At 47.7% G+C, this 15,206-nt stretch overlaps 1 protein-coding gene across 12 annotated transcripts in view; it reads left to right on the top strand.

Annotated features, from left to right (window-relative positions):
* The window catches only part of TTBK1 (tau tubulin kinase 1), a 77,210-nt gene that overhangs the window by 58,661 nt on the left and 3,343 nt on the right, over positions 1-15,206 (top strand). For all 12 annotated transcript variants that reach the window (XM_062605913.1, XM_062605911.1, XM_062605902.1 and 9 more), the window contains one exon: positions 13,261-14,855. In XM_062605913.1, coding sequence (XP_062461897.1) covers positions 13,261-14,855 — 1,595 coding nt within the window. The remainder of the gene's footprint in view (positions 1-13,260; positions 14,856-15,206) is intronic.

Here is a 15,206-nt window from a genome sequence, read left to right on the forward strand (position 1 = left end):
ACCATTGCAGAGAAAATGGAATTTGTGAAAGAAGTAGATTTAAAAATCAGTAGCTCCTGATAATTTGTAGCTGATGGTCACTTTTCAAGGTCAGCTTTAGGAATGAAAATTTCTATTGTTCTATTAAGTAATAGCATCATTTTCTCAGTGAGAAGAGGGAACAACAGGGTCTTGGCAAACTCTAGCCTGCCCCTTTCAGACAAAACCAATGACTAGCTGATCAGGAGCTCCATACAGAGATTTTAAAGGGCAGTAACGTACCACCACTCATCATGGTTATATATAGATCTGTTCTTGCCAAGTAAGCTTTAAAGTTCAAGAGTGTGATTGATAAAGATGGTTGATTTATACAGACTTTTTATGAGATTTTCTTCTAGATAAAATTATTACTCAATTGAAAACCAACTAACCAAACAAAGTATGTTTATATGCTGGTGTCTCTTACGCGAGGAGATGGTTCTCCTTAGGACTCCTGATCTCCTGCCCTTAGCTCAGCACTATGCCATGCCTTTAGTGGCTGTCCAGAAGAGAAATCACTGAGGAAGAAAGCTTGCAGTGACAGGAAGATGGGTGGCTTAATAAGATAAGTGATGTGATTGCTGCTAGGAGCACCTCTCTGAAGAGAGCAGGATGGGTTTTTTGTCTGCCAGGTAAAGATAAGGCTCTGGGTGCTGGAAGATAAAGTAACAGAGGTCAAACTAGAAGTAAGATGCTCATTCTAAAGTCATAGGTGGGTGGTAAACCTCTGAAACATGTTGTTACGAGACACTGAATTCTTTGCTGTTCTGATTCTGTAAGGTGGGATATTGATCTTTAAACCAGTCATGTTAAACCATCAAATTTGGGCTCTATACCAGAATAACTGGACATGCTGCTGTCGCCTGGGTTTTATGGGAAGTTTTTCATGCTCAATATGTCTTTTACAGTTTAATTCTGAACAAATTAATTGGTGCTAATGACTGGAATCCTGATGTTACAGTAGTATGCAAAGAGTATTAAAAATAGTCAATTTGCAGAATTTTTTTTTCTAACATCTTCATCTAATGCTGTAATTACTGTGGAATCCACACATTGTTGAGGACCAGTTGGCAAATGGAAGAAATGTGAAAATAGCTCTTTTTATATCTCTGGAAATGTAATAAATTAATATTAAAACTAGTTACAGTGCCATTTTAAAGAAAAACCTTGGTAGATTACATTTATATTGCATTTATTTCTTTTTCATTCATAATGACTGCAATTATAAATGTAAATACGTCCAAAATCAAAACAAAAAACCCCAAAACCTTCAACTAGAAAACTCAAGGGAGGTGGCAGGCAGCCATTTCCCATTGAAAGCTGCACTTCCATAGTCAAGGTGGGGAAGCAGTTCTCTAAGAGGTACCCTCTACTCCCACCCCATCCCAGCCATCCCTTTGAGCCTTCCCCCTGTGCCAGTGCCCGTGTTCACGGGACTCACGGACCTGCAGAAGGAAAGTTGTTCATTGGTTCATTTCCTGCTTTGTTTCACTGTCCATTTGCACAGCTGACAGCACTGGCAAGCCAGGGTCAGTGGGGAAAAGAACAACTGATGGAGGGCTGTCAGTCCTCATGGGGTGATGATGGAGTTAATGGGCTGAAAAGTTAGGTGCCCTAGTTATGTGTCCTTTTATGTTTGATAAAGCTTACTTAAATTCTTCAGCTGGGGTCACTCAGTGCAAATCAATCTCAGTGCAAGTCAATCCCAGTGCAATAAAAATCCCTTTCAGCATCAGACTCTTAGGCAAATTGTGTCCATCAGAAGGGTCCAAGAGCAGGCTTTGCATCTTGAAAGAGATGTTCTTGCTTCCCATTGTACATAGCACTTGTTCTCCTCAGATCCAAAATGAGGATTGAAATGAGCATTTGCTACTCCTTTATGATAGAGTCCATTAGCGTCAGAAGGACAGGTAGCTGCTGCTAGGATCTCATGCTCTACTTCAGTGAGCAAATGCACATCAATTGTATATACATACAAAAGCCATCTTTTTATATCTTGGTTCCTTGCACTTTCTTTCTATGCAGAATGGGAAATGTTTCTAACTGATAACTCTCTTCCCACCCTCCTTCCCACAGGAGACAGGATTCCTGTGAAGATGTTACTGTAAATGCTTGGGTTAAGCTGGCATGAGTTGGGTAAATGCAGTTATGCAGCACACATTCACTTTCAGTGGAGAAGGCTGTAGTGGGAGGGGGTTGGCTCCAAGTAAGTGAAGGGCAGGTAAGTGGCAGAGTTATGTTGCATCACCTCTTTCACTGTTTAAAGTCTCTCTTGTTGCAGTGAATACAGAATGTAAAATAGAAATGCCCTGTAAAACAGCCATATGGTGATATAATCCCATCCCTATGCTACCTCTTCATGATGAAAAGCATCTCTTGCTCTTCCACTCTTTCTCTATGTTGTGGGTCTGAGCCTGGACATTGTGGTGGTCAAGCCTGTTGCTCTGAAAGGGACAGACTGGTTCAAAAGTTGTATTTGTTGGGCTAAGTGTCTTTGTGGTTCCTAGAGACTTCCAACCTGCACTAATGCTTTCCTTTCCATGTGACAGATATTGACTTGAAGACCTTTCCTTCAGCCCTTTTCTTTAGTTCAGGTAGGAACACTTTAAGGGTCCCCAAGGACAGACACAGATCAGCCCACCTCTGCAATCCTGTGTCCAAGTGACTTCTGAGGAGTTCGTAGGAAGGAAGGTGCTCTAGCTGCCTTTCTGTTATGAGGTACTCAGAGTTTGAGCGTACCTTCTTCATTTCAGTGCTGGGAGGCAGCTGGCACCACCTGAGATGTGCAGGATGGTGGCAGCTGACACCTCTCAAGCCCAGGATGAATAAACTGTACTTGGACAGCTGGCCTCCAGACTGGATTGAGAGGAGGCAGCTGACTTACCTGCTGACATTCTCCTCTGGAGTCTCCTGGATTGCTCTATAAGCAGAGATACTGCTGCTTAGCTGTCACCCAATTAGTTTATGTTTAAATCTGAATTTCAATGCAAGAACAGCAGGGAGCTGCAGCCCTGGGCTGTTAGTAGGCTTCACGTACCTTCACCTCACTGCTTGAGAAGCTCTCTTAGATCTAGCTGCCTCTTTGCTCCCCTTTGCCTATTGTGTATTTTCCTTGTATGACAAAACTCTTACTCCAGCCTGGTTGCCAGTGCATCTTCCACTCCACATCCACCTGCCCCATTGTTGATTTACGTGGGCATTTATGGTATCTCATCCCTTGCATCCTTATTGTGTCCCTGGATACCTGCACTACCTGCTGCCTTTGCTGTTCCCAAGAATATGGGAACCTTGCCTCCTGCACCAGTTTCCTACATGTTGCATATCTCATGTTGTACCGTATAGTCCCAGTAGCACTTTGATCAACCTCTTGCCTTCCCTCCCTTCCTTTCCTTGGAGGAAACAGTGAAAAATGACACATTTGGCACGTGGAGCAATCTCGGCTCTTCATGGAGTCTGTGTGAGGAATAGTGATCACGTTGTTTAAAGGCTGTTTGATTTCAAAGATGATAATGGAAGATACCTTCCATTTTCAGGAGAGGTTCACAAGTTTCAAATCCTGGAATCCTCAGGGCTTAGAAACTCCCCAGAATGACTGTGTACATGAGGAGGTAAATTTAGAGAGCTGGCAATGCTTTTTCCCTGAAGGCAGAGCTGCCATCTGATTGCAACCCATGTAAATGCCCGGTTTAACACCATTTCTGTTGCTGGGAGCTTGTCTCTTCAGTTCCATTTAAATTGGTGCCTGGTCTCTGCAAGTGAGAAAATGCCTCAACTCCAGCTGCAAATTGTACAAGTTCCTCAGCTTCTGGATGTCTTCTGGGCTGGCCAAAGTGTCTGTGCCCGTTCTGCAGCCTAGGAGCTGGGGAGGAGTTCCAGATAAAACCAGAAATAAGCAGAGTATTTCAATCAGCCAGGACAGGGCAATTTTAAGTGCAACAGAGCTGACACTTTGGTCACGTATTCTAAACTTTAACTCGCTGATGTTCCCTCTCATTGCCTGTCCTATCTGGAGGTATCACAGAGTGGTGGATGTTTTTCCCTGAGGATGGGTATTCTTCACTTGGGCACATACCATGCCGGTTCTTCCCTTACCTAACCTGTGCCACTGCTATTAGGCTGTCAAAGGATCTCGTTGCTTTAAAGCATCTCTGTGTTTCTTATGCCATCCCGGTTTTCACCATATCTCCCATGCCGTTTCTGCTGCATTACATGAGAAGGCAGCGCGTCTTTGAGAATCAGTCACAAATCTTCTTTTTTGCCTTTTTGAGGTGAAAAAAAAATCAACTTTTGATCTATTTTTTGCATACAGGACCTCTGCCAAAAGGCCTGTTGTTTCAAACTGGTCAGTTAATAAGGAAACGTGTCCTCAGCAGCTTCTCCTGCCCACTCATGAGGCAGAGAGGACTGAGTGACTCTTCAGTCATTGGGTTTTCTTCTCCAAAGGTGACTCCATAGCCAGTTAGCATCCACCTTCTTTTCTGTCTCCTCTAGGCTGTGAGCCTTTCAAGATGAGAAACAACACAGGTGTTGTTTGGGACATTTCTCTGCTCCCTGCATCAAACATTTCTTCCAAAGGGTTTCCTTTCAGAGCAACTCCAAAAGGCTTTGGAGTGTTGAACTACCTCATTTGTCTTTTACTTCAGTAGCATCCCCAGGCTTTGATACCATCTTTATCACTCACGACACTGCCCCAAGTTTTATGGCCTCTTCTGAGAGACTTAGAAGTTGTTTTATAGTAGAAGCCTTCTGCAGTCGGATGGGAACCCTCATCTCAATTTAGCCTTTCCAGAGTTTATTCAGAAACAGTACTAATAGTCACAGCCCTCATATCTTCCTATGGCCTCTTAATCCAAAAGATTCCCAAGTGCTTTATTTTTCCTGTGAGTCACTTCCCTGCTGTTTGAGGAAGCCAGCAGCAAATCAAGCCATTTCAGAACACGTCAGGATGAAGCCAGATGTGAGAGTTTGATTGCACAAAGCGAATTCAGGAGGCAGAATGCCATTTCGTGATCTGGAGAGCGGGCGGGACCTATATACCAAATATAACCTAATAGCATTGAGGTATTTCCTTGACTGCGAATCACCAGGAGCTTCACTCGCTCTCTCCTGTGGAAGTGCACTGTTTGACGCTGGTGCTGTGATCCTATGTAAATAAAATTAAGGCAAGGAAATATAACCCCTGCTGCTTTAGTCCTGTATTGTGAAATAGCTCAACGATAGGATGCACTGTGAGACTGAAGATCGGAAAGCATGGAAAAATGTGTTCAGTCCTTTCCCTGTTTTCTAATGCCCTTCCCTCTCACGCCTCCATCTGCCGTGATGTGTATATGTGGAACCTCAAAGTGTTTGGCAGTGGCACAAGATTGTTCTTGAAAACAGAGAGAGATTTTTCTGCTGCTCATCTGGAGGGATTGCTGATGCCCACTGCGTTTGTTCAGGGGATCTAGAATCTTTTCCTTGAGCTACACAGAATCTCTGTGCTATCCAGTCGCATAATACTGCATCAATGACCTTCGTTATTCTTACTGTAATTGTAAAGGGTTGGGTTACATGAACGATGCGTTTTATTAATGGTTGGTTGTCAGTGGAGATTTATTCGCGCCGCTCTCAGAACTCAACCTGGAGCTGAGATCGGTTTCACATTGAAGAAGAAAGGGCTCTTTTATCCCAATCTGTTCAAAAGGGAAGCTTTCATTTTTATTTTTCCTTTTCTGTTTTTCCCAAATGGGAAAGAACTGTTTGGAGATAGCTGCAGTGTATTTATGGAGCTCTGTTGGCAGTAACAGATGGGCTTCAAGGGGCAAGATATAAAAAACTACATTACCTAGCAAACAAGGTCTGAAGCCTTGAAAATCATGGATGATTTGCAAATCCCTAAACTCCTGTTACTGACTGTAGTGAATAAACTGCCCCAGGTGTTTGTCAGCTGGAGCACTTTGGGTGCTTTCTTCTTGACCTGCTTCCCCTCTAGTTGACAGAGTGAGAGGTTCTGGAGCGGTTGACCAAAGTAAGCCAGATGTGCTTCCTGAGTTCACTTTTGTCCCCAGGGTGGTGTTGGGATGCTTTTTGCTGGAGCTTCCATTTCTGATTGTATGTATGTTTCTATGTGTTCATGACCCACACGTGGCGTGTGAATGGCCATGTGTGGTCATGCCTTACAAAAGCGTTCCCATGCCGGTCATGGGCCACTTTGCACACATCCAAGCGCTCAAAAGGCTGTTGCAGAGGATGGATCTCGGTCAGTATCCCCGTGGTGTCTGGTTCAGGTGGCACACTGGCCTCCTTTGCTTGTGGCAGAGCTGATTTTGGCAACCTGGCCCAGCGCGGTTTCTTAATGCAGTGTCCTGTAGCACACATACCCCTCCATTCGCCATCAGCTGGTGGCAGGTGCTGCCACTCAGGATGTAATGTACTGGTATGCAAACACCTATTTTGGGTAACGTTAAACCTTTAAATGCATACTGATCCCTGCGGTACTAACTTCCTTTTGATTGCGTCGTTATACCGTGAGGTTTGTGTTTGGGCGGCTGGAACACGCAGACCTGCTCTTGCAGTTCCATGGGCCAGCAACAAGATTAACTTCTTGGAAATGTCTCTAAGGATTATTTGATGTATTGCAACTCCTTTGTCTTAAACCTGCTGTTGGGAGAACGGTGTCACAATGAATGTACGTTTTAAACAAGCTGCTAACCGTGTAAGCCGGGGGTTGGGAGCGATCCCCACTTTACGTTCACCTGCATGTCTCTCGGTGTTTGAACAGGGAATTGCTTTGTGGTTGGAGGTTTTCTTTTTCTGTATGCAAAGGGTTTCAAGTTGGTTACCTCACCTCGTGCACTTGCGCCATAAGGATCCCCAGGGCTTCCTCCGACACGTTGCTCTGCTTCATTCTGAGTGCAATTAATTCATCTAGCAACGTGAAACTTCCTCCAAACAAGTCTGATAAGGAGGATTTCCATGGGACTCCTTCCCCTCCAGCTTGGTCCTTCCTAAGCTAAAAAAAGCCAGATCAGGTTCTTCCTCAGCATTGCTAACTTCTGGTTATTTTTATGGCTAAGGAAGATGTTTAGCTTTCAGAATTCCCTTCTTCTTCTTTCTTGCTGCTATTAAGTTGCCTTTACAATTAGGGGCTAGGACAACTTTTGGGTTATCATTTCCTTCCACTTTGCTCACCATTTCCTGAGCCTCTTACGAGTGATAAGAATGAGGTGGGCCCCGTGTCTGCTCAGACCAGGAGCTCTGCTTTGACTCTTGCTGGAGACACTGGTGGGGGCAGAGGTGGGAAGCAAAAGGGCAGGTATTCCACCTTCACGGAGCTGTTGCTTCCATCCAAGACACTAGGAAAACTGGCACAAACCTAAACATCTGAAAGCACAAATAGGGAGGAGCAGAGCATTTCTGCAGCATGGGACTGGGCTGTCCTTGGTATAAAGGAAGAGAAAGGCTGTGGAGCATTTGATGCTGGAAAGAACAACATCTCTCTTGACATTTATGGTGCTGATTCTTGGAACGCGGAGGTCCTGCAAGCAAGCATGGCAGCTCTAAGACCCCTGCTCCTTTTACCTCATCTGATGCTGGGTTGAAGAAAGAGCTGCTTCAGAAACTCAGATGCTAGGGTTTTTCCCACTCACTGTTGTCAGTCCTGCCCGATCTCCCAGTCCCAAACAAGCTTAGTCTATGTTGGCAGAGGATAATGTCACTTCCAGGATATGCTAAGGTCCTGATAATATCCAAATCAAAGCCGTTACAGGGAAGACCGGACTACGGCTCTTGCTGCCTGTGTGCCACCTGCATCTCTCAGGACTAAGGCCTCTTCCCATTCCCAATGGAACAATTACCGTCATGTTGGGAACTTGATTTCTGCTTCTCTGACTTTTCCAGCTCCCATCGAGAATCTCAGGGACCAGCATATCCTTCCTTTGCATTACCTTGTGTCACCTTGCTAGACTTCTGTTGCTGCTAAGCAGGAGAGAGTCCAAACCATATTGAACCAACTGCTATTCGAAGTAGGAGATGACTGTGGGTTTCTGTAGTCCCTTCTGCTGGGAGGACACAAAAGCTGTAGGTAACCTGCCGTGCTTCCTGGTTTGCTTGAGAACCTTCATCTGCTGGGACTTGAGTTTGCTGGAAGCAGTGGATCTCAGGGAAGTCCCCTTCGGGCAGGTCTCCGGCATTCGGAGCGCAGCAGAAGGGCTTCCTCAAGTTGCCAGAAGTCCTCCTCAGTGGCCAGGGATGGGAGGTTTGGAGAAGCTGGGGAAGTTCGTCTCAGGGGGAGGGCAGCAGGGAGACGAGGGAAATGCTGGAGCTTTAAAGGCCGTACTGAGCAGGGATCCACTTGGGAGGACGTAGTTGACTAAAGGGATCCAAAGCTTGTTTTCCTTGGGTCTTTTTATTCTTCCTGTATCTAACCCCTTTAGAGCCTAAGGTCGACCCCTTTTTGTACTGCAATAACACTGTAAGATATGCTTGCACTAATTCTTCTGGCACACCGAGCATGCAAGACCAATTTAAAGCTTTTTTTCAGAAGAAAACCACTGTATTATTGTGTATATAGAAATACTGAGAGAGAATCGGAATTCTGTCTCCTGTATAAAAGCATGCATTGATTACCTGTATGTAGACCATGCTGTAAATGCTGCAGAGTACTGTAAAATCCTACACTTGAAACCACAAGGAACAGGCAATGTCATCAAAAACAAACAAAACAGAAGCTGTGCAATGGATTTTGTGCCTTTTTTAAATCCATGTATGTTAATCCAGACAATCGGAAAAGAAAGGAAAGCAAACAAAAAGCTTGTATACTACCAAAACCTTATTAAAGAATCAAAGGCAGCACCCTGGTGATGGCTGGGTTGTTTGTTTGCTTGCTGGCTTCGTTTTTCTCTTCCCGTTGTTTTCCAGCTCTGGGAGGCATTCCCTGCTCGTCCTTAGGAATGTGGGAGCACCAGGCAGGCAGATGAAGGAGCTCTGGTAGTACAGTGAGGGTTTCATTATCGTTTACTGATGTGATGGCTGAAAACTTGCTGTTAAGACTGATCTGGGAATAGAAACAAAGGTCTGGACTCCTGGAGATGTGTTCCATGTACTTTGGGAAGGCCACGCTGGGAGTGCAATATACACCAGTTTAGGCTAGTACCAGTTTGACTGACCGGAACCCAGTCACAGTGCAGCAGCATGTTACGATTAAATCCAAGTTACGTGAGTTTTTACAGCTCCGCCTTGGTGGTTGCCAGCATCCAAACTGGCTGAGTGTGAGCTGGTCCAATCCAACACCTCCAGACCCAGCACAAACAGCTCACCATGTGTCTCTTGGTTTCCTGCGCTGCACATCTTCCCCTGGCTGGCAGCAGAGGGTGGATGGATGGCTGCCTCCCATCGGACATTCAACAAGGTGTCCAGGAACATCTGGTAAACGTCCAGCCCTTCCACCCCCAAAACCCCAGGGAGGCAATGCAAAATTGTGGCTGTCCTGAAAGTCATGTCCTGCCTGAGCCGCTCAGGGATGCGACCGTGCTCGCCTGTCATCAGCACTCTGCTTTGAGAGCAGTCCCTGCTGCAGAGCAGCACGCGGCTCAACCCCAATTGCTGTTGGTCTGCCTGGGATCAGGTTGGAAGAGGAAATGCCCCATCCCTGGCAGTGTTCAAGGCCAGGTTGGACACAGGGGCTTGGAGCCACCTGGTCTAGTGGAAGGTGTCCCTGCCCATGGCAGGGGGTTGGAACTGGGTGAGCTTTAAGGTCCCTTCCAACCCAAACCAGTCTGGGATTCTATGAAATATGGTGCTGGACCCTGTCTGGTTTGGTGCGAGGTGCACAATTAGTAATTCAGTGCTTTCCTGCAAGTGGCTGAGAGGGAAACTGCAGACAGTAGGTGCATGCAAAGGCTCTGGTACCTGTGGAGAGGCTGGTGCAAACTTTCCCCCTTGCAGAAGATGCACAAGACCCCAGCTCCTCAAAGGCAGAGAGCAGTTTGTGCAGGCAGGTGAGCAAGGATTTGGCTGTGGTCTCTGACTTTCCAGGTCGTACAGTGTATGAGCCCCTTTTTTTCTCCTGGAAACCGTATGGAGGCTCAGGATTCTTCTCTAGCCCTGAAGATACTCAAAACTCATCCAGACAGGGCCCAGAGCAGCCAGCTTTAAGTTGGTTTTGCTTTGAGGGGTGGTTGGAGCAGAGACCTCCAGAAATTCCTTGCACTTTTGATATTCTACAGTTTTAAGCTGCAGCCTAAGCCTTTCCACTCCTGAACTCCTGTTCCTTCCATTGGTACAGCAGAGCACCAAAGTTCTCCAGCCTCTGGGGAATAGTCCTAAAGCAGCTGGGTGTGCTGTGGTACAAAAGATACACGATGGCAGTCAAGACAGGACACAAACATCTCTAGTGAGAGCTTCCAACAGGGAGCAGCTTGTCCAGCAGGATGCCTGCCTGCAGCTAGCTGCTGATCACAGTAACAGTGGCCACTTTGATGCCCTAGGACAGTGTTGCTTGTTAACAACTTCAGGTGATGATAGGAACGAAAGGTAAGAATTTATGTGTTAAAATAATATTTGACCCAGGAGACATTTCAACTGTGTCCTTTTTTTTTTTTTCATTGGGTTTGGAGGTAACTTCTGTGCTCCACATTTTTGGCATATTTATGCTCTTTGGATTTTCTCCACGGTGCATTTACAGTGGCAAAACAACGGCTTTAAGGAATGGTGTCTGGCAGCTCTGGGGTACTGCACGCAACAGGTTAAGCAGTCCAAGTCTCACAAAGGTAGGTGGAAGCTAAGCAATCACTGTTGTGCTTAGGGTGCAGTGTCCACGAAGGGAAATGGAAAAGACATGAGAAATGAAATGACAGGCAGAAAGGCAGTCCATTTGCTAAAGAACACAATGAATTTGTACAGCCAGAGGTGGAAGTACATGAGGTTAGGAAGATATTGCAGGCTAACTGTAAGGGTGGTGAGGCACTGGAATGGGTTGCCCAGGGAGGTTGTGAATGCTCCATCCCTGGCAGTGTTCAAGGCCAGGTTGGACAGAGCCTTGGGTGCCATGGTTTAGTGTGAGGTGTCCCTGCCCATGGCAGGGGGGTTGGAACTGGATGATCTTAAGGTCCTTTCCAACCCTAACTATTCTATGATCCTATGACTCAATGACAGCAAAGGGGGACCAGAGCAGCAGGAGAACCATTATTTCTATTACACAATGTCATGCTGTCCTGCTCGCTGTCATCCAGCTTAGTGCAGTCTTATCCCAGAAAATCTTGAGTGGTTGCTGGAGACAGGGCTGCTGGTGGGACAGACTGCAGGGCATGGAAACCATATCTCTGGCCTATCTAGGATGTACATTGCAGGACTGGATTCAGTTCTCCTTGACCAGAAAGCAGATGAGATGGCACAGGCTCCTAAGATCTGAGAGGAGATTTGAAGGTTTACACAGGCAAAGAGGAACCAGTGATCCTCCAACCGTACCATCAACCACAGCATCTAGAAGACAGGGTGAAGTAGTTAGGGACGGGGTATTCTTTCCAGGGGGAGGCTCAGGTGTTGGTGAGGGCTTCTTTATAAGGTCCTGGTCCCACTGGGGGAGCACATCTGTGTGATCAGGACTCAAGGGATACCACTGTGTGTGTATTTTTGGGGAAAACCAAATCCAGCCAGCAGGCAGAATCCAATCGTGGGCTGCTGCATGGGCTTATTTCCAAGAAATGCCTGAGGGAGGAAGCCAGATGTGTAATTTCCTTTCCAAAGGGTGGTAAGTATCTTAGCAGTCTGAGTTCCACATCTGGCATCCTGATACAAAAGGTGGAGTGGGTCAGTGAGAGCCCAGATCAGGCTAATACAGGGCCAATTTCAGGGCTAGGCTTCAGCTTTAATTGAAGAGAAGCAGCTTTGGACTCCAGAGGCATTGCCAAAGTCAGCCTGTGTTTAAATCTATAAGATACAGAAAGAAATACTAAACAGATGACACCTTATCCCCATACCTAACAACCTGATGGTGCCCACCCATCTATTTGAAATGTCTCTCTTTATACATGAGCATACAGTGCTTACACTTTCTTAGGCATACTAATAGGGCAGTTGCTCTGCACAGGATAACGTGGAGATCCTCAGCACAATCTGAAGTCCTGTCATTGGACTGAAAAGCTGTTGAGGACTTTTTTTACACCCCCCAGAGATAAACAGACACGTTCCCATCACCAGAGGGACGTGCTAGCTGTTGGCTGCTCTGTACCCCATGCAGTTAAATGAGTGCTTGTTTAGCCATGTAGCCTAAATGCCCCCTGACACTGTCAAATGCTGCTTGAAAATGCAGATGTTTGGTGCCCCAGATGGCTTTTTTTAAACCCATTTTGCAGAGCGGTGCTGCTGTGGTTTTTCATTTATTAGGCCAAACTTCAGTGGCCATTTCCTATTTATTCTGCCTGGTTTGCTTGGTTGGCGAAGTGTGCGCACGTGTGTGTGAGCTGCTGCTTTTCTGCTCCTGTTATCTGTCATCATTTCACAGCCCCTTCCTGGTGCCTTACAGGCAGCCTCTCCACACCAGCCTGCTGCTCGAGGACCACTGCCTCCACCAGCTGTCCTCTCCTCCCGTTGCTCTGCATGCTTGGACACCCCAGGGTCTCATAATGGTACTTTGTGTGTCAGCCTCCATGGCTTGCTGAGCAGCTGAGTGAAAGCAGGAGCCTGTAGGAAGCAGGATTAGGAGTTGCCCGAGTGAAGGAGCACAGCAGGGAACGCGGGAGCTCTGCAAAGATTCCACAGCAGTGGATGGTAACTGGAAAGTGATCAGGAAATCAGAGAGGCCCCTTGAGCAAACTGTGGCCTGGGCATAAAAGATGGTTGCTGAATGGTTGCAGTAAGGAACGAGTGAAGATGTGAATATATACATGGAGCTAGATGACTTTTAAGGTGCTTTCCAACCCAAATATGCTGAATACTGAAATCAATATATAAGTACTGAAGAAGATTGGGAAGTGTGAAGAAATCCTGAGGAACTGCTTGCACACGGCTCTTTTAGGTCCAGGTTAAAGGCTGCAGCTTAGCAAAGAAGGCACATGTTTTTGCCTTCGTTGGTAACTGCCTGTGAGTCTCTCTGAGGTTTGTACAAATGGAATGATCAAGCGATCACTGCTCAGGCTTGTATTCTGGAAGCTCGATGGACTTGGTGCTTTCCACTGATGCTTCCCACTGCTGTTGATCCTGATGTCGTCTGTGTCGATGTCATGTCTGAATATTGACCCTTTTGTCACATCTCTCTTCTTGCAGGCCCTTATGCTGAAGTCCTTTGAAATGAATGGTCTGCCCAAGGCGGTGCCTTTAAGTTTGCCTTACCAAGACTTCAGAAGGGATGTGTGCAACTACTGGGAAAAGCCTAAGGTGTCCCAGCGGATAAAGAGAGTTGATTTCTCAAATGTTGTCCTGACTGCTCCTTGCAAGCCTCTGGAACCTTACCTGAAAATTAATGGAAAAGAGGAGGAAGAGGAAGATGAGGAGGAAGAGGACGAGGAGGAGGAAGATGAAGAGGAGGAGGTGGAAGAGGAAGGGGATGAGATTGACATGCACAGCGGTTCCAGCAGTGACCTGAGTCAGAAAAGCACGGAGCGCAGCCAGGAGTGTGCCCCGTCCACGCTCCTGGCTGATGACCAGAAGGGATCCAGGGGTCGAGCATCCACTGCTGATGGGGACCTGGAGCTGGAGGAAGGCTCAAAGACCCTCGTGCTGTTTTCACCAGGTGATCTGAAGAAATCGCCGGTGACCACAGACTTGCCTCCAGAAGTTGATCTGGGCACTCTTGCTGCACTTACACCTCAGAGCGAGCGGCCACAGCCTATGGGGAGCCAGCTGGATGTATCTGAGCCAGGGACCCTGTCCTCAGTCCTTAAATCGGAACCAAAGCCTCCCGTGGCAGTGGCTACAGCTTCCTCCCCCTTTACCAAAGTAGAGCGCACGTTTGTTCACATCGCCGAGAAGACCCACCTAAACGTCATGTCCTCCGGCGGCCAGCTGATGAGGCATGAGGAGTACTGCCCTCCGGGCCAGTTTGAGGGGGTCATCATCGAGGAAGAGCTGGAGGACAACCTGGTGCTGGTAGAGAACGGGAGCATACATTCGGGGCTGGAAGGGGCAGAGACGGAGAGCTGCGCGCTCTCCGCTAACCCCATTGAAACCACCTCGGAGACAGTGGGGGAGCAGTTGGCCCTTCCCAGTGTAGCAAAGCCTCCCGAGGACAAGCCGGAGCTCTCTGACAAAGCGGTGCTCCCGGTGGATGTGGAAGAGCCTGGCAAGGCGGGTACAAGGGAGCCTGACCTGGAGAAGTCAGCACCGGTGGCAGAGCCCCTTAAGCGAGCTGAGAGCATCCTTGACACCCTGCAGCAGGGCCCCCAGAGACCTCTGGGCTCCCGGTACAGGAGCCGGATACCCATCTTGTTCTCGGAGGAGGACACTGGCTCAGACCTCTCAACTTCACTCTCAGCCAAAGAGAGGCTTTATAAGAGAGCAAAGCAACCAGACCTGGCTCGCCTGGTGATGGAGAAGAGGCAGAGCCGCCTCCTCCGCCTGGCCTCGGGGGCCTCCTCCTCAGCATCCTCCAGCGAGGAGCAGCGCCGAGCCTCAGAAACGCTCTCGGCCACTGGCTCCGAGGAGGACACCCATGACTCGGATGACTCCATCCCAAGGAAGGCAGGGAAGGAGAGGGCGGCCCTCCTGGGGAAAGAAGAGAGACCCACAAGCACAAAGAGCAGGATTCCTCGGCCCATCACCCCGGTGAAAGCGCTGCTGGAGGCAGCCAAGGTTGAGAGCTCCATGGCTGCTGCAACAGCGGCACTGTGCAGCTCCACGCAGGATGCGGCTGTTGCCCACAGGTAAGACCGAAACAGTGAGCAATGTGAAATGTTGGACTGGTTAAGGAGGTGCAGCCAGGGCTCTGCTCATCTCTTGCTGCTTTAGCCTTCCCTTGGCTTGAGCACATGGTCCATCCCTGTTTCCTGCAGTCATTTCAGCTCATGGTGTGTGAAATTCCCACCCCTCTGTCTTCTCCAGCTCAGTTTGGCCGAAGGGCTGAGCTCCTTTTCACTTGCCCTGGCTTTGAGGCCACCTCCTCTTCCTCAGGCTCTTCCATGTGGTCTAATCCTGTTGACAGGAGGCCCCTCCAGCACTGAGCAGGTTTGCAGCATGTTGGGTACGGCTGTGTCTCTGCAGGGAGACCTGGCCTG

The sequence above is a fragment of the Pezoporus occidentalis genome, unplaced genomic scaffold (assembly GCF_034315485.1).
Source record: "Pezoporus occidentalis ecotype Australia unplaced genomic scaffold, CSIRO_AGI_Poc_V1 ctg93, whole genome shotgun sequence".
NCBI classification, from domain to species: Eukaryota; Metazoa; Chordata; class Aves; order Psittaciformes; family Psittacidae; genus Pezoporus; species Pezoporus occidentalis.